Below are 17606 nucleotides of genomic sequence, written 5' to 3' on the forward strand. Positions count from 1 at the left end.
CACCACAGTTTTCTGTCTCCTCTACACTACTGCTCACCATATTAATGCCTTCTGCTCCTCTTAATTTTGCCCTCACTCCCATGCAAACAACTAAATTTGTTAATTTAACTTAAATTCTATTCTGTTCCTACTACTTTCCTTAACAACAGCATACCGAGATTAAATTTTGAATATACTAAGATGAAGTAGGCACTTTAAAAAGTTATCCCGAGTATAAAACTAAGTAAAAGTTTATCCATGCAAATGTATTTTATGCATAATCTTTTGTTTTTATGATTTTACTCGTTTATGTTATGATCGTAGAAACGATTAATAAACAGAAAGCAGAGTGACGGACGGACAAGAGCAGAGTTGGTACTAGCTGCTGAATCTTATCCTGCAGCAACTGTGAAAGCTCAAGAAAAAACGAGTGGTGGCATTTCAATTTCATGAAGATGCTGATCAGAATGCATATGTGATTGTTTGAACATAAAAGCATGACAAAAGGACAATAATGACGCCCTCCTTTATGTGATATATCTCTTCAGGGCTATTAGCTAGATGAACAATATCTAAAAATGGTAAAAATATCTTATCACATTTCCTTCAATGCTGGCTAGGTTCAGTATATAATTTATTGCATATGCATACACGTGACATATGATATTGTAGATGGAGACCACCAATAATATACAAGATATAGGTAAGCTAGCTAGTTAATACAAGAAAGGACATCAATGATCAAGGTCTTATATATGTAAATACATATACGTATATAGTAGAATCTTTTTTTTTTTTTTTGTTCCTTATTCTCAAGATTCGAAAAAGATCAGCATCCAACATTTAAGCCAACAATGAATCGTCTATGTCTAGGCCAGCTCGACCGCTCGTCGACAATCAACCAGCAAATCGTGGTCCTTAAAATTTCTATAGCTAAATATTAATCTTTAAGCATTTTATATGTTTGCAGCAGGCCTTCTCTCTCTGCGTTATTAAATAAACATATATGATAAGAGTAATCAAACTCAAACCTTGTTAGCCACAAGTTTTCTCATTAAATCAATATCAACCCTCTAAACTTCTGGCCTTCCAAAATACATTACAGTATAAGTAAACCCTGGTGAAGGATATAGAAATAGCATTGTGTTGATTACTATCCCTGAGTAACTTTTAGGTGCTTCAAACACAATTAAATTGATAAATCTTATAAATATCATTGAGTAATTTTAAAATTATAATCTAAAAATTATTAAATAAAGAAGTTTAAAATGTACCAATCATAGTTAGAAGTCTTCTAACTTATTTCTGCTTCTGTAGTAATAATTCTTTTTCAGTATAATATGTTCATAACTGATCAGCTACAAATAACAGACTTAGTCATTATTCTACATAATTCAAAGTTACAGGTGCAGAATTAAGAATCAGATATTAGTCTTATTTCTACTAATAAATTTAAGTAAAGAGAATGATGCATTTTGCTTATCAGTCCTCTCAGTGATCTGGTGCATGCCAGAAGACATTAAGTATATAAATAACATATTAAAGCATATCCTGTCTTAGAAACACATACCATTATAAATAAATAATGGGTCGATTGCTGCCATTATAGCCAAGGTTTGAAGGGGAACACAAGCTTTCCGACTTGGGCCACTGACAGCTCCAGCTTCCTCTTTGGTACGTCTATCCATTCACCCTGGGCTCAGACACGTTTCCATGACTCATAACTTATAGCCAATTGGGTAATATAATTCAGTTCACATAGGACCAATATAAACAATATGAGAATACTGATATGTCAACCTTGTTAAAAGACTTTTTTCATCAATCTCTTGTACACACAAACGCCGTCATATATCAATCTTATTTTCATGGAAAATATATCTATGAACCAAAAGTACACATAAGGTAACAAAGCTTATTTGCAAATTTCCAACTTAACACCATGACATCAATGATAGAAAATTTAATCCACTACTCAGAGCAGAAAATGATCTTCATCTGTGAAAAAAGACAAGCTGCTCAAAAAAGTAACTTCTGCGTGTACACTAGCCTAGTACTAAGAGATTTTACAGATTAGGTTGTTATTACAACAAAAACATGTCAGGTAGTTCTTATACTATACAGGGAGTATCAAAGGATCAGGATGCTTTACTTGCTACATAGATAAAATGACAATTATTTCTTTCCTCATTCCAACTCATCAGCAGATGTAACCTCCTCCTCTGACAGTTCAAATGCATCAACCTCCGCAAAATAAGCTCTCTGCTGTTTGATAAAATCCTGGGACATTGCATGTACAGGTAAATCTTGCTTGGATGTCTGCCGGCACTGCTGCAATCAAATGATTGGCATGTTTGAAGTTCAGCTGGATGTTTAAAAAGGGTTGTATGCTAGAAATGACTGAAGCCTGGGGAGAGAGTCACATAACATGATAAAAAGGAAATAGTAACCGGGAAGTAAATGGCAGAGAAAGCAGATGTTTTATTCACATATAGTAACGCAATCAGTCACACCAGCTAAGAATGTTCTCTACAATAAATTTATTTCTTTAGTTTGAAGTTACCTCAATGTGACACAATCTTTTCAAGCTGGAACTAAATGATTATCGCTTCAAGAGGAAATACATTCCTAATATTGAATGGGCAATGCATTACAGCATCTCTTTCAAAACAACAAGAAAATATATTATATAACCTTTCTAATCCAACTTCTTTCTTCCAATTTCCATGATCCAATATCATCACATAATTTTTCCAAACTCACCCTTTTATGAGGCACTTTGCACAACTTAGATGGGTTGGTAATCCTCTCTTCATCTCTTCTGTTCCTATACCAAAGAAATAGGAAGTATAAATATCATAGGATAAGATGGCAGGCCATAAATACGTGGGTGATAAAGATCACATAATTTTTCATTAGAATAACTCTGGAACAAGGGAGTGAACAAAGTGACTAAGAAGAGAATTCTTCTTATCCATCATTTGCATCTAGAGTAGCTAAAAAAAACTGGGCTCAAAATAAAAAACCAAGCTATTCCAGCCATGAGACTTACAGACCTTGTCTTAGACAAAAGGACCATAAAGGTATCTAACATATACCTACCAGGAACATTAGTACCTCTAGCATCTCATATACAGATCAACTATGACAAAAAGAAATGAAAATGAATAAAATGGCTCATCCAAGAAATTTGCTACTGTAACCTTTTCAACCAGTCTCTTCCATTCAGATCTTATTCCCAGATAGAGCATACACGAAAGTAGCACAAAATCAACGCCTTTACAACACTTCACTTTTTAGTACATAGAATAGCTCCAATTTGACCCTTCCATTAATGAAGAAGATTTGCAACTTGAACGTTTATAAACAATTTCTTCCACTTATACCTGGTTCACAAAGTAGGACAAGACCAACATTTTTATACCATTGAACTTTTAGAATATAGTATAACTCCAAAATTCGAACCTACAACTCATGCACCTGATCTGTAGTCCAAGATGCCAGATCCATTTCATAGTTACAGTTCTATAGCCTCTTGCTCTACATGCATCATTCACTATCAGTAAGTCATCCATCATTTCTACAACTATGATTATCGCAACCTCTTTTTCCCAAAAATCACAGATCCTTCTATCTCAAATTTTCCCTTCTCAAGTTGTTCAAGACCCAGAACGCTTCAATGACTGAATAGTTCAGTGAAATGCAATGTGATGAAGAAATAGACTTACTCAAATATTGAGCGCTTTGGCATAGGAGGGCATGTCATAGGCTCAACTATTGCGTTCTCTTTACTCTTTCCTTTACCAGCATTTCTTCTTCTAGTGTAAACCGAACCAGGCTCAATAGACGCACGGTTTTCAGTACCTAAACATTGAAGTCGGCTCATAATACAGAGACAGAATTTAGGCATTATATGAACTTTTTAGTGCAAAAATTTAAGAGAATAAACTCCATAACAAATTCAGAAGTAACATCAATAAAATTTAACCAATTCAATATTCCTCAAACCCAATCTGAATTGAAACGATTATTGCGTCCTTGGTATATTTCTAGTTTTGAAATTTTAGAAACAATAAAAATAGCCCCCAAATCTGAAAGGCCCGGAAAAACCCATTTTCCCGGAAATCGAAATCACCAAAATTAAGACTACGGATCCGGAATTACCAGAAAAGGAAGACGAATTCCGCAGGCGGGAGGGAGTGGAGGGAAGAGAAGAATGAAGAGCGGAAGAGCGAGCAGTAGAAGTAGGGTTTGCGGCCTCGATGGATCCCGTTTGGCAGTGGGCGGCTGGTGTGGTGGATCGGGTCCTAGTGTCCGAATCTGGTTTGTCTTTGGACTTCGGTTTTGTATCATTAAGTAGCTTATTGAAAGCTGAAGAGAGAAGGGGATTAGTAGGTTTGATTACAGAAGTTGAAGAGGAAGCAGAGGAGCGAGAAGATTTGGCGAGTGTATTGGTGCAATCAGCAAGTGGCTTTCGTTTTTTGCTTGTTAATTGAGCAGCTTCCATTGCTAATTTCAGATGATCTTCACATTCCCCCTGTTAAGCAGTTCCGTTTACCTCTTGCAGAATGGGCGAGAAGCTCTAGTTTGCTGCACTCCATTGGCGGGAAATTATCAATTCTGGGTTTTGAGGGGGGAGAAGACATTTGTTGTATAACGACGCCGTTTAAAGTCTTGAGTAAGGTCAAGTGGACCAGAAATTAACACTTTTAGCTGGTAAAAATGGGCCGGGAAATTATTAATTAGGGGTTTTGAGGGAGAAGATGATATCTGTTCCAGAACGACGACGTTTATGTCTTCAGTAAGTTCAAATGTCCAGTGTTGCGGGCCAGAAATTAACACTTAGAGAGTGGAAATGGGCCGGTAAATTATTAATTATGGGTTTTGAGGGAGAAGAGGAAATCTGTTGCAGAACGGCGCCGTTTACGTACAATGTAAAATGTCATCTTCATTGTGATTGATTGATTATTTTGTGGAGTAAAAAAATTCTTTTTGCAGCCTGTGTTGGGCTCCTAGATTTCCACTTGAGTAGCACACAGCATCTCTCACATGCATAAAGGGTGAAACAGGTGGAGTGAGGGCACCAAAACCGGATAATCCAGACACCAATAGCCTCTTGTTTCAAAACCCAAAAAGAAAAAGTGTGAGAGCAGAGACTAAACCCAGGGGCGGCCACAAATACCAACACCTTTTACTGAAATTCTATATAAATACCAACCTTGTCTGGCTTCCCACTTTCATCATATCAATCCTAGCTTAGATTAACTACAAAATCAAAGAGAATGGAGGCAATCCAGACATGGGTCTCAAACCACAAGCTTACCACCATTGGTAACTCTTTAGTAATTCATAATTTCTGATATCTGCATTAGTTTTTGATTGTATAATGCTTAGAAAGTTTAATTTGGAGTTGGTTTTCATTGGGTCTGTGACAAATGAAATGGGTGGTTTTTGCAGGGGGGATCTGGGCATCAGCAATTGGAGGATCATTAGCTTATTCCAAGGCTAAAACTTCTCTTAACCCAAGTCTCAGGCTTATACATGCCAGGTATATATTTATAATATCATTTTTTTCCATCAATTAACTAGTTACTAATATCCTAATCAAATCTATAGCTCAAGACTAAACTAATGAGAGTTTTGTTTTTGGTGGGTAGGATGCATGCGCAGGCTCTTACATTGGCAGTGCTATCTGGGGCAGCAGCCTACCATTACTATGAGAAGAGAACCAACAAACAGCAACAACATCACAATTAATCTTCTTCATCTTAATAAAATTATTGTAGCAAAAATCCCTAATCTACTATTTGCCCCTGTTTTGTATTACAAATGCACTAGTGGGGATGATGATGATGATGATGATGATTAAAATGGCCTTTCCAAACATGTATTAATTTTTTCTCCTTACTTCACCCATCTTCCTTTAATGGTAATTTCCTGCTGGAAAAAAAAAGTTTTCATGATGGGTAGATTGATTTTCTTAACTGAGGTAGTGGGGTAAAAAAATTGAACTTCACTTTTTCTTAAAAAAATTGAAATGGGTCAAATTGAATTGGTTGAACCATCTGGAACAGGCCTCAATCCAATAACTCTAGTTCAACATTGTCATGGGGACCTAACCCATATTCCTTGAGTAACCAATCCATCTCTCAAGCTGGTTCACTCATATACCCAAGTACATATGGGGTATACTATAAGCCCATGGGAAATTGTTATTTGTTTATAATTGGTAATAATGACTACAATCTTCCCAAACAACCATTTGTTTAGCAGGAGTCAACTGTCATGGACCCCTACATAATCAACTATAACTATGGAATCCATGAACATCATATACAATACATGCATATTTATATATATATATATATATGTAAGGGATGTAGGATGATATATTATAATCTTCAACCAAATCATAATTAGCTACCCATAACCAGCAAAGCTGGCCCCTCTGGCTTTAAAAGAAAAGCTAATTATTATTATCTAAGTAAATTAAGGGCATGTTTTATAATAATAAATTAAGTTTAATTAAAAGGTATATAGTCATAAGAAAAGTTGTTGATAAAGACATGTTTGGCTTGCACATATTTGCTGTTGAGAGGTTGGAAAGTCTTTTTCTTCTTCCTAACTTTCTCAATTCTTCTCTACAATACTTAATTTATCTCTCACTCAAAAGACATGCCCAACCCACTTCCTCATTTCCCTTTCATTTACCATTACACCCCTAAAACAACAAATTCTTCCAATTTCTACCATTATATCTACATATATGTATGTGTATATAAACTTCGAAATTCAAAGGTTAGTTGAGTAATTTCATAGGAAGAATAAAATATGCAGAATGTGAGGAAATGCAATCATGCATTCATGTATCAAACTAATCATGAAATGCTTCAGAATAATGTTTAAAAAAACCTCCGTAGAGTAACAACTATGAAAGACAAACAACCCTTTAAATATTCCTGTTTCCTTCTTCTTCTTCCTCCTCCTTCCTGCAATTAAGAGTTGAAGAAAGTAATACAGGGAAAGATGGATTGCTCCATTTGCAGTTCAATGCCGTTCATATTAAGGCCACCAAGGAATACAATATGTGGAGCGTGCTATGAAGGAGCTAGGGCTTTAATCACCTTCGTTAATAAGCTCGAATCTGATAAACCCACTACAAATCCTCCCCTTAATTCTCCACCAAGTCCCTGTAAGGCAAGCTCCAATACTCTTCTTTTTTTTTTTTTTGGGTTTACACTATTTTTAAACAGTCTCAAGAATCAGATACATAATAAATTTAATTTTCTCAATTTAGAAATAACGTTGTGTATGTACCCTCAACCTCAGCCTCTTGCAAATGTGACAAAATGGATGAATCACATGAAGGAAACAGAAGAAGAATTGAACAAGAAGATAAGTTTCTTGAGTGGCTTTGTTATGGCTTTCAGAGAACAACTCCACACTGATATCTTTCTCAGACCTGGCAACAATGGACCTCCTATACCCGCCCATAGAGCCCTATTGGTAACGTATTAACTTCTCTCCTCTCTCTCTCTCTCTCTCTCTCTCTCTCTCTCTCTCTCTCCTTTTTTCCTCCCTCCATATACATGTACTGTCTGAGTTACAACATCAAGTATTTTATCCAATTTATTGTCTACCAAGTTCTTCCTTTTTTTATCTAATTTTAATCATTCGGTTTTAGTTTTTTTTATTCTTTAGAGATTTATGATGATTCGTTAATAGAAAAGTTAATGACTGATAATAAAGAAATATGATTTTATTAATGAAATAATTAGTGACAGAGAATAAGAGAATATGACATGGTGAAAAAGTTCATGACAAAGAACATACTTTGATTAGTGAAAACGTTAGTAACAAAGAGAAAACATGGTTTGATTAGTAGATAAGTTAGTAGTAGGGAAGAACTTTTGTTTACATTAATTGTATATCTATATAACACAGTCAATTTACATTAAATGAATTCATTCCTTTGTAGGTTGACTTCTTTGGTTTGTGATAGTGAATTTCTTCTTTCTTCTCTATAATATGTATATCTTTTTATCTGTTTCTCAACATATACATACATACATATATATATATTTATATGTTTATATGGCAGGCAGCAAAATCAGAGATATTCAAAAACATACTAGAGTCAGATGAGTGCAAAGCAGCAGCAAGCGACACCATAGCCCTGCCAGAACTAAACCAAGAAGAGCTGGAGTCTCTGCTAGAATTTCTCTACAGTGGCACATTGCCTGCCGACAAAGCACAAAAACATGTCTACCCACTGTTCGTGGCCGCCGACAAGTACGAGATTCCTTACTTGCAGGAGTTCTGCGAGAGACACATGTTGGCTTCCTTGTCTTCCTCCAATGCTCTCGACATCCTGGAGATATCAGATCTCTGTTCCAACAAGACACTCAAGGAAACTGCCTTGAACTTCATTGTCCGGAACGTAGACGACGTCGTTTTCTCCGCTAAATATGAAGCTTTTGCTCCCAAGAATCCCCATTTGTGCGTGCAGATTACCAGGGCTTTTTTGATTGATTCCAAGAACAGATCAAGAGTATCCAACAGTGGCGTTTGATATTAATTATTACAAATTTTAATTAATATTTTTTCTGTTACACACACATTAAACCTGTAAATATGCATATAATATTTATTATAATCTCTATTTTTCTTTTTTTATTTATATAATTTCAATGACATTACATTAATTAATATTTTTTCTGTTACATGGGCCTGGGCCGAATTAATAGAAATTCAAAAGGGTCTGAAATTATTAGTCATGAGCCAAGACCAAGAATCATGGTATAAAAATTTAATAGTAATTATAATAGTAGTAATAATTCAACTGATTATAATAGTAGTAACATTGTTTGATCATCATTAATTTAGTACGCAGATTAATTCTTTTAGTGTGATACCCACATTAATTTAATAGATAAGTTCTGAATACATACATATACATATACATATACATATACATATACATATACATATATATTCCGGTTATCAAATCTTATGGTATTTGGTGCTATAGTTCTTGATGACAGATTTTGTCCCGACTGAAAATGTCCTAGATTTACTGTAACATGCCAAGCTATGACACTAATAAATTACCACCCTAGATAAATTTTTAATTACATATACGTACTATACATATATAAATATATAACGTTTAAGTATATCCTTGAATCCACATTTCTTGGAGTTGCTCCCTAAAGTTTAGAGCTATGAATTATTATACATTATTTTAACTAGTTCCTATATATATATATACAGTCCTAATGTAAAGTTAGTTTTGTCTTGTACGTATCAAACTTATCACAGTACTTGACTATCAGGATTTGTGTTTGATGTTTTAATGTAGAAATACGAAATTAGTTGATTAATCTCATCAACTATATAATGAAATCTAAATACAAACTCGACATTTTGTTTAAAAAAAAAAAAAAAGGCTTTGGCTAATCAATTTTTAATTTTAATTATCATCTTGTTTTAATTATATCAAATTAAAAATTAAAAACACTTAATGAATAATTAAGTTCAGGAGAAACAAAACCAAACACCACATGACAGAGTATATCAGAAACTCATTGATCAAACTATTACCAATTTAATTAACCTACAAAGTAAAACTAGAACGATATCGAATAATTAACCTTGATGCACGAAATAAAAATTTAAAAATATAACACATATATATAAATATATATAATTAAAGACATCTCCGAACTTTGCTCGAAGTTAAAATTTTTCTTCAATCGATGTTAAGATATCTGATTAACCTTGATGAGCAGGTCCGCCCCAGTTTTTAATGGCTTGCAGTACTACTTGTTTTACAACTTGAGCATCAATGCTTTCACTAGCTTCATCTTCACCCTGCAATAACATAAAACATTTAGTTTTATACTATGTAGGTATATAAAATATACTTGTATCAACATTATGAGAGTAAAATTTAATGGGTTCAAATTAAATTCCAAATATATACTACACATTTTATGTAGTATATATTCTATCATATCATATATATATATGTATATGCCCATTGTAAGCTATATATGAGGAGGAACCAAGATTTAATTTCTTACATCTTCTCCACCGACTGCTTGTAATCGGAAACTCTCAGTACAAGAAACCCTAGCTTCAAGCACATTAAGACCCAGATCTTCAAAAGCTTCTAAAATGGAGACAAGGAGGCCAGGACAACTCCTTCCACAGCAAACATTTATTAGGAAACCCTTTTCTAAAGTTTCTACTGTAACCTGTTGTTGAAAACACGCAATTAGGAAAGATATTAATTGATAGAGAAATTTGATGATCTGGACTATATAAACATATATCATAAATATATATAATGTACTAATTATAATAGTACATGTATCCCAGGCAGTGGATTTTGGTCTGTTGATGTTTGTGTGCAGGTGGCTGCTATATCTTGATTCAATCTTTCTACTTTCTGCTTCAGCTCTTTGATGTACTTTGATGCATCAACTATGATGGATGTCTTATTGACCTGCCACACATACACATGTATATACAGAGAATTAAACACAAAAGAAAATTAGCACCCGTTAATTCTTCTCTTCCTCTATATATGTATACAGATACATTTATGTCATTGCCTCACGGTGAAAATTCATTAACTGATCATGTATGATCTTTATATATACACACATACCAAAACAGATCGAGAACTGTGTATATATATACATATAAAATAACATCCATATATAGCAGTATGTGGGTATATGAATCCATGTGCATACATATATAGGAAAAGAGGAAGATCTGAGTAGATAGTAAATTACAGCATGAGAATTAGTAATAGAACGAAGAGTCTGCAACTTTTCATTCAGTACTGCTCTCTTGTGCTCCCTAGAAACCATATTGCCTTTAATTATTCTCTCTTCCGCTTTTTTCTCTTTGCTTTTCTGATCCCTTTCTCTCTTTTTGCCCTATATATATATATATATATAAGCAGATATAATCCCTACTCTCTGATACTTATTCTCTCTTTAATTTTCCTCTTCACCTCTCTCTCTCCCTCTCTGTTTATTATCAACTTCCTGCAGAGCTCTGAGCTAGGTATATATCGAAGAATGGGAATATATATATATACACACACACGCAGACACATACACGTATACGTATATTGGGAATTAAGAAAGAGAGAAAGCGAATGGTGAGCTCGTGATGGAGAGGAGATGAGAGTGAAAAATGTTTTGGGCATCGAAAGAAGTGAAGCATTTTTGGAGTTTTTTCTCTGAATCCATCCAAACACGCCTCACGGGGGAAAACTCTCTCTCTTCACTTCTCTCTCCCCTATTCACCCGACACCTCCTTGTCCATCTCTGCTCTTCCTTCTCTATATTCAATTTAATTAATTATATTCTAATCTTATCTTATGCATTAATTAATTGATCATTTATTTTGCTTATTATGTACTGTTCATTGGCTCCTATACACATGTATATTTATTCATTTCATCAAGTTACGTATACCAAATTATCATTTATATATGTGCATACGTATATATATATATACCATGCATGCACGCAAGAACAAAAGGTAATCAGTTTGTATAATCCATCTATGTTAACCCATGTAAATGGCAGGAGCAAAAACTATGACTCTTAACCCTAATTAACATAGAGAGAATCTCATAGATATGCATACTTCGTTTGAGTTAATATGTTCGTGTGTGTGTGTATATATATATATATATATATATATATGAGCACGTAGTTATATGTATTATGATTATGTCACGAGATCTGAAGAAAACTATGGGGAAACAGTGAATGAAATGGAAAAATGGTTCGCAGCATTGTCTTCATTGAACAGAGACAAATGAAGGACGTACGTAGCCACCCCTATACTCACATGTGCGCCCTTTAATCATCACAACAAAACAACTGATCATTTCTCCATATATACATACACATTATATCTACATATACCTCCTCCACACCTTTCCCTTCCCTCTTCCTCCTCTCACCCATATATGATTGCATATTGACTCAATCCAAATAACAAACAGTAGTTCAGGCAGACAGGTTTTAGGTCCAGGCTTATATAAAAGTGATCTTATATACTTCATTAAATAATATACAAAGGTGGTGCATGTATGTATGTATATATACATATACATATATATATATGATTCGTGATTTGAGAGAACTACATACAGCTTTGCTCTGTAGAATGAGCGTGACTGGATGCTTATCGATACAAGACGATTTTACCAAAAAGTTGGAAACATACAAATTAAACAGATAAGCAATTGTTTGTCTTCATAGCTCCCACCTGTTTTTACTAATTTTTCACATGTTACGTGTTATATATATATATATATATACATATATAATTCATGACCACTTCTAATAATTACACATATATATACACACACACACACACACACACAAATCATATCCTTTATAAATATCATCATTAAATCTTCTCAAAACGATCATCAAACAAAGTTTAAAATTCATCATGAGCCTATAATTTTTTATTTTTCTAAAATAACAAGACATAATAAGTTACATAAAATCTCATGAACTATATGTAAGTACGAATTGAGTTAATATATTCTTTAAAAATAATAATAATAAAATTTTACTTATATTTTATAAAAAAATCTGATAATTAATATCAATTTAACAAAGTCTAAGAGTAATTATTGCGAAATTACCAGATATGATTTTGGTGTAAGTTGCAAAAAAGTTTGGAGATGGAGAAGATTCTCTTTTGGATTTGATATTGATTTCGTGAATTTCACATGTTTTATAAGCTAAGTACGGCTTAATGCTGTTCATCTTTACTCTAAACCCAACAATTAATGACATGGTAATATTTAATTAACTCCTTTGTCGTACGAGATTATATTTTTTTTAAAAAAATTAATTAGTAATTAATAATTAAGACCCATTAATTAAATATTAATCATGCGAATTGTCACTTTAATTATTAAATAAGCTATGTGAATTATTCTAGCTAGGTGCATTTTAGGTTGCTGACCTGTACGCGGTTTTCTGTCTACCTAGCTAGATACTTGGTGCGTTAAAATACGACCACATGATTTTATAAGTGCATTGCTTTTTTTTTTTTTTTTTTGTGTGTGTGTGAAAATGTAAGATCAATTAATTTAATATATATATATATTAATTAATTAATTATATAATTCAAATTATACTTTGAAATTATGTCTTATAATAAATTAGTATTTCAGCATATAATTTTATTATTTATCAAGATTTATAAAAAAAATACGTAGAAAAATACCTTTGAATATGAGGTACTTATAGTTTTAAGTAAAATAAGTATATGTACCACATCATTACCTATGCACGGATTTAATAAAACGTAACATTTTAGCAATATAAATGTATATATAGAGGATATGTATGATACCATGTGATGAATTAAAATGAAAAACAAAACATAATTTAAGATCCAGCCGTATAAATGCAAGTAATGTAGTGGTAGCTGAACTCATAAATGCTTCTCGTGACATTTACATTTTGGCTCGGTCAAATTTTCTCATGACTATCTTGAGAAGGTAAAATTAGAGCTGATTGATTAACATTACATGCATCCACTTACATATATATATATATATATATAGATATACTCGCACACACACACACATAATCTTTTAATTAAAGAAAAAAGTGGAAATTAATAGGCCTTAGGCCAACAATTTAGCAATTCTATTGGCTGTAATAATGAATATACGTACATGTATATATATATTGTTCTTCCCTCATAAGACGTTCGATTTAAGATAAGTTATAATCAAACTAAGGAATATCCATTGTTTCAGAGCTATAAAGCTATATAAACTATGATATAATGATTCATATAGCATGAATGAATAGAACCAACTTTAAGTTTAATTTTTTTTCAAATATATTTGGATTATTATTTCGTTATTAATTAATATATCTCTCGCATTTATTATGATACTTTAATTTTATATTAAAAAAATATTTAATTATTGAGTTTCAAATCTTTAACTTTATGAGTTTTGAATTATAATTTGTGATTATATAATTTAAAACTTTTATGAGAATATTAAGAACTTGAATGAATGATGAAGATTGTAGTATTTTAATTATATATCAGAAAAAAATATATATATAATTATTAAGTTCTATATAAAGATTTAAATTACATGCTATTAATAAATTGAATTTTATGTAAAAAATTATAAGTCGGTAACTAAATTAGATTTGTTGTTTAATTTTAGTGGTAAGAATTTTTATAGGATTCTTGTAGATTTGTTAGAAAAAAACTCACGTGAGGAGCTTCTCTTCGGGAAAGTACATTCACATGCATATGTACAATACAAAATTAATTTTTTAAATCTGTAAAGTTCCCTCATAACTTCCAACAAATTCAGACGAACAATTTTGTTCCATATGTACATATGTATGTATGATTGATCTAAATAATGTAAGTATATATATATATATATATATATATGTATGTATGTGTCACCTCCCAGTTACATAAAGATGTATGTATACCCATCAATCTTAATCCCGTAAACAACATCGGACTGATGTTTGTATTGCATAATTATAATAATTAATATATTATTTAAACATATATATATATATAGGAGTAAAAAGATGAGGAAGCTCTTAATTCATTAAAAAGAATGAGAAAGAGAGGTCATTTTCATTAATGAAAACCCCTAGCTGTATATACAGCTCTGGGATTTTTCTCTTTCAGAAATAAATCTATATATATATACATATAAGTATAGATGAATTATACACAAGAGATCATTTTCCATCTGTCTTCTTAGAATTCTAATGCCTATAATACATACAAACAGCTTTGCTGTTATAAATCCAAAGGTAGCCTGTTGTGTGTATACACACACACACACACACACACATATATATATATATGCGCACAGAGATATTATTCATACAGACAAAATACAACTTACTCTCTTGACAGCTATATTACTTTGTCTTTCTCTATCGGGAACTAAATTATCTCGCCCACCCAGCAATTCTATTATTTGAACTCAATATATTTTCTACTAGCTATATATATATATATATATATATATATATATATATATATAGGCATATATACACACACACACACAATCACATATATATCTTCAACAAGTAACATCAACAGATTCTTCAAATCGAGACTTCATTAATTTCCACATGCAAGTCTGCATGCTAATCGTTGTTGTTTCTCCCATGTACTAGTAGAAAATAAGTCCATATGTATATATATATATATATATATATGTATGTATGTATGTATGTATATAGTTAATTATACTCACAACATGAAGCTAGCACATCGTTTATTTGGTTTGCTTTAAGTTATATAATATAAGCACATTAGGTGTTTGGAATTCATTTTAATTTAATTTCTAATTAATTTTTATATTAATATACATAATTAAACCGTACACGAGACAAGTTCCATTGTAAGATCTACCATGTTTATACAGAAATTGTTTGAACCGGTAATGGCTATAGCATGCATTGTACACATGACATATATATATATATATATGTGTGTGTGTGTGTGTGTGCGCATGTATGTATACATATTGCACACATATATATATATATATATATACCCCGCTGATTGTGACAAAAAAGAACTGCGATTGTTATTGGTCACGGGGGCGGTTTTAGAATATCCAAATATTACAATATATTACATGTAAATATTTCAATATTATTATTAACCAATTATATATATACATGTATGACATAAAATTAAGAATATCCAAATTTTTAATGGCATTAATGGTGGGCATACGTTGTCTCTCTTGTTCACGTGTAAAGGAACTAGTGAAACTCACTAGACCACACAAATATATATAAACACAAATATATACATACATATGTACATATATATGGGTAGCAGAAGACAAGAGGTAGACCTGCCATGAGTGTCTGCTTGTTGATTTCTGGATGGTATGTGAAAGGCATAGAGAGATTATTGGAGTTTTGGTTGGATCTATTCATTCCTTTCAATTTGCTAATTCAACCCCCATAAAATGGGATCTCATTTTCACTACGTATACAATACAATATAATAATATATATATATATATATATGTTACCTTGTATTGATTTTAATTATTTTAATTAAAAATTTAAAAATTTATTTATTTAACTTTTACCATCTTATAATATTCATTAATTGATTAATAAAAATAATGAGTAACTAAATAAAATAATAAGGTAATTTTTCAAACACTAATCCATACATACTCTCAAAAATTCTCAAAAAAGCCCCAATTTTTTTATGTTATTTTTTCACTATTTTTAGAAGTATGTATATTCATATAATATATACGTGTCAAAAAAAAAATTAGTAAAACATTTGGCAATTAAAAAAAAGTATGTGTATTACAAAAGTATTAAAAAAAATAACGTATATATATAACATAATGTTTAAATTTAAAAGCTATTAAAATATATTTGTGTAAAATAACTATTATTTACTTTGCCACTAATTAATAAAACGATTGACTATGTATTAAAAGCTATTAAAGATATATATATATATATATATATATATTAATATTTGAATTTAAATAAAATAAAATTAAATAGAATGCATTTAATTGTTTTATTACCATATTTGTAGTACAACAGTTGAAAATTAATTAAAAAAATATATAATTATTTTTATTATTTTTATTACCATTAATTAGGGAAAAAGTCAACAATTAATCTATTTAAATATATATATATATATAAATTGTGTAAAATGATTATTACTTCACTTTTTTTTCCATAATTAATTATTTTACTTTTACAAAACCATTCTCTTTTTATATCAATGAAGAAAAATTACATGCAAGGGTTTATATCATCTACCAAGATATTCACATTTAATTTCATTGGAATTTTTGTGTGTATATATACTCACTTGGATTTTATACAAAAATTCTATAGATACTTACAATAAATGGATCATTTCCCTAACTTATTATTCATCGGTTTACAAAATTATTTCAGAAAAATATTTATAAAAAAAAAAAAACAGTCACCATATTCAATTATATGGTAACCTTTTTAATTACTTACTAGTTGAACCCTATTTAAGTATGGTATATATAAATAGCTATTTTTTTTTTGCTAAACTCTTTTAAATACCTACAAATGACTCATTCTTCAAGGAGCAAGATTACTAGGTATGCAAGGAAAAATGTAATGGATATAGCCTTTTCCAAATGTATATATATATATATATGTGTGTGTGTGTGTGTGTGTATATGTGTATATGTATATGTATGGCATATATTAGGATTTAATGTTTCAATAAGTTGATAATTCAAACAATCTTATATATAATCATTTCATCATATTTTTATATTTCATGTTCTTTTTATCATAATACATCGTATTTTTATATATGTATATATTTTTTTGGTATAGGATTCGAGGAAACATCATTTGATAGAGTATCAAGCTTTTCATAACATGATACATCAAATATTGATCTTAACTTTTTGCACGATATAGGAATTTATAGAACAATTCCAAGTGGACCAAATCCTTTACACAAGATTATACCAAATTTAAACTTTTACTCTCTATTGAATGAATAAATTGATAGAAATATATTTA

At 31.2% G+C, this 17606-nt stretch overlaps 4 protein-coding genes across 7 annotated transcripts; 2 read left to right on the forward strand and 2 right to left on the reverse strand.

Moving 5' to 3' along the window:
* Nucleotides 1-1885: 1885 nt before the first annotated feature.
* LOC110819320 (sororin-like protein) lies at nt 1886-4685 on the reverse strand. Of its 3 annotated transcripts, none has more exons than XM_088212763.1 (4): nt 4144-4685; nt 3708-3843; nt 2743-2806; nt 1886-2386 (listed from the first exon to the last, which is right to left on the reverse strand). In XM_088212763.1, exons 1-4 carry the CDS (start codon nt 4484-4486, stop codon nt 2219-2221), a joined length of 711 nt encoding a protein of 236 aa, XP_088068889.1. In that variant the 5' UTR covers nt 4487-4685; the 3' UTR covers nt 1886-2218. The 3 variants fall into 3 exon arrangements, with proteins under 3 accessions (XP_088068889.1, XP_021904160.1, XP_021904159.1); XM_022048468.2 differs by having other exon boundaries at nt 1886-2307; nt 4144-4681; XM_022048467.2 differs by having other exon boundaries at nt 1886-2310; nt 4144-4679.
* Nucleotides 4686-5153: 468 nt separating this feature from the next.
* Nucleotides 5154-5886, forward strand: LOC110819360 (uncharacterized). The gene is made up of 3 exons (XM_022048522.2): nt 5154-5310; nt 5437-5527; nt 5637-5886. Exons 1-3 carry the CDS (start codon nt 5262-5264, stop codon nt 5734-5736), a joined length of 240 nt encoding a protein of 79 aa, XP_021904214.1. The 5' UTR covers nt 5154-5261; the 3' UTR covers nt 5737-5886.
* Nucleotides 5887-6018: 132 nt separating this feature from the next.
* Nucleotides 6019-8756, forward strand: LOC110819344 (BTB/POZ domain-containing protein). Its single transcript, XM_022048501.2, has 3 exons — nt 6019-7176; nt 7309-7485; nt 8081-8756. Exons 1-3 carry the CDS (start codon nt 7006-7008, stop codon nt 8549-8551), a joined length of 819 nt encoding a protein of 272 aa, XP_021904193.1. The 5' UTR covers nt 6019-7005; the 3' UTR covers nt 8552-8756.
* A 797-nt stretch (nt 8757-9553) lies between these two features.
* Nucleotides 9554-11656, reverse strand: LOC110819321 (transcription factor bHLH61). 2 transcript variants are annotated; one of them, XM_088212764.1, is made up of 4 exons: nt 11521-11656; nt 10352-10489; nt 10065-10238; nt 9554-9852 (listed from the first exon to the last, which is right to left on the reverse strand). In XM_088212764.1, exons 1-4 carry the CDS (start codon nt 11521-11523, stop codon nt 9754-9756), a joined length of 414 nt encoding a protein of 137 aa, XP_088068890.1. In that variant the 5' UTR covers nt 11524-11656; the 3' UTR covers nt 9554-9753. The 2 variants fall into 2 exon arrangements, with proteins under 2 accessions (XP_088068890.1, XP_021904163.1); XM_022048471.2 differs by lacking the exon at nt 11521-11656 and adding an exon at nt 10785-11491.
* Between the last annotated feature and the right edge of the window lie 5950 nt (nt 11657-17606).

The sequence above is a fragment of the Carica papaya genome, chromosome 2 (genome assembly GCF_054855325.1).
Source record: "Carica papaya isolate Zhongbai chromosome 2, ASM5485532v1, whole genome shotgun sequence".
In the NCBI taxonomy this organism is placed as follows: Eukaryota; Viridiplantae; Streptophyta; class Magnoliopsida; order Brassicales; family Caricaceae; genus Carica; species Carica papaya.

What these genes read in the sequence shown, in the direction of transcription:
- LOC110819344 (XM_022048501.2), top strand. Translation starts at nt 7,006, where the DNA reads ATGGATTGCTCCATTTGCAGTTCAATGCCGTTCATATTAAGGCCACCA. An exon ending in CTCCACCAAGTCCCTGTAAG is followed by an intron (nt 7,177 to 7,308) that starts GCAAGCTCCAAT and finishes CCTCAACCTCAG; the next exon opens with CCTCTTGCAAATGTGACAAA. An exon ending in CCGCCCATAGAGCCCTATTG is followed by an intron (nt 7,486 to 8,080) that starts GTAACGTATTAA and finishes TTTATATGGCAG; the next exon opens with GCAGCAAAATCAGAGATATT.
- LOC110819320 (XM_088212763.1), bottom strand. Translation starts at nt 4,486, where the DNA reads ATGGAAGCTGCTCAATTAACAAGCAAAAAACGAAAGCCACTTGCTGAT. An exon ending in GAATTCGTCTTCCTTTTCTG is followed by an intron (nt 3,844 to 4,143) that starts GTAATTCCGGAT and finishes TTCAATGTTTAG; the next exon opens with GTACTGAAAACCGTGCGTCT. An exon ending in CCAAAGCGCTCAATATTTGA is followed by an intron (nt 2,807 to 3,707) that starts GTAAGTCTATTT and finishes TCTTTGGTATAG; the next exon opens with GAACAGAAGAGATGAAGAGA.
- LOC110819360 (XM_022048522.2), top strand. Translation starts at nt 5,262, where the DNA reads ATGGAGGCAATCCAGACATGGGTCTCAAACCACAAGCTTACCACCATT. An exon ending in CCACAAGCTTACCACCATTG is followed by an intron (nt 5,311 to 5,436) that starts GTAACTCTTTAG and finishes TGGTTTTTGCAG; the next exon opens with GGGGGATCTGGGCATCAGCA. An exon ending in CTCAGGCTTATACATGCCAG is followed by an intron (nt 5,528 to 5,636) that starts GTATATATTTAT and finishes TTTGGTGGGTAG; the next exon opens with GATGCATGCGCAGGCTCTTA.
- LOC110819321 (XM_022048471.2), bottom strand. Translation starts at nt 10,862, where the DNA reads ATGGTTTCTAGGGAGCACAAGAGAGCAGTACTGAATGAAAAGTTGCAG. An exon ending in CTATTACTAATTCTCATGCT is followed by an intron (nt 10,490 to 10,784) that starts GTAATTTACTAT and finishes TATGTGTGGCAG; the next exon opens with GTCAATAAGACATCCATCAT. An exon ending in ATCCACTGCCTGGGATACAT is followed by an intron (nt 10,239 to 10,351) that starts GTACTATTATAA and finishes TTTCAACAACAG; the next exon opens with GTTACAGTAGAAACTTTAGA.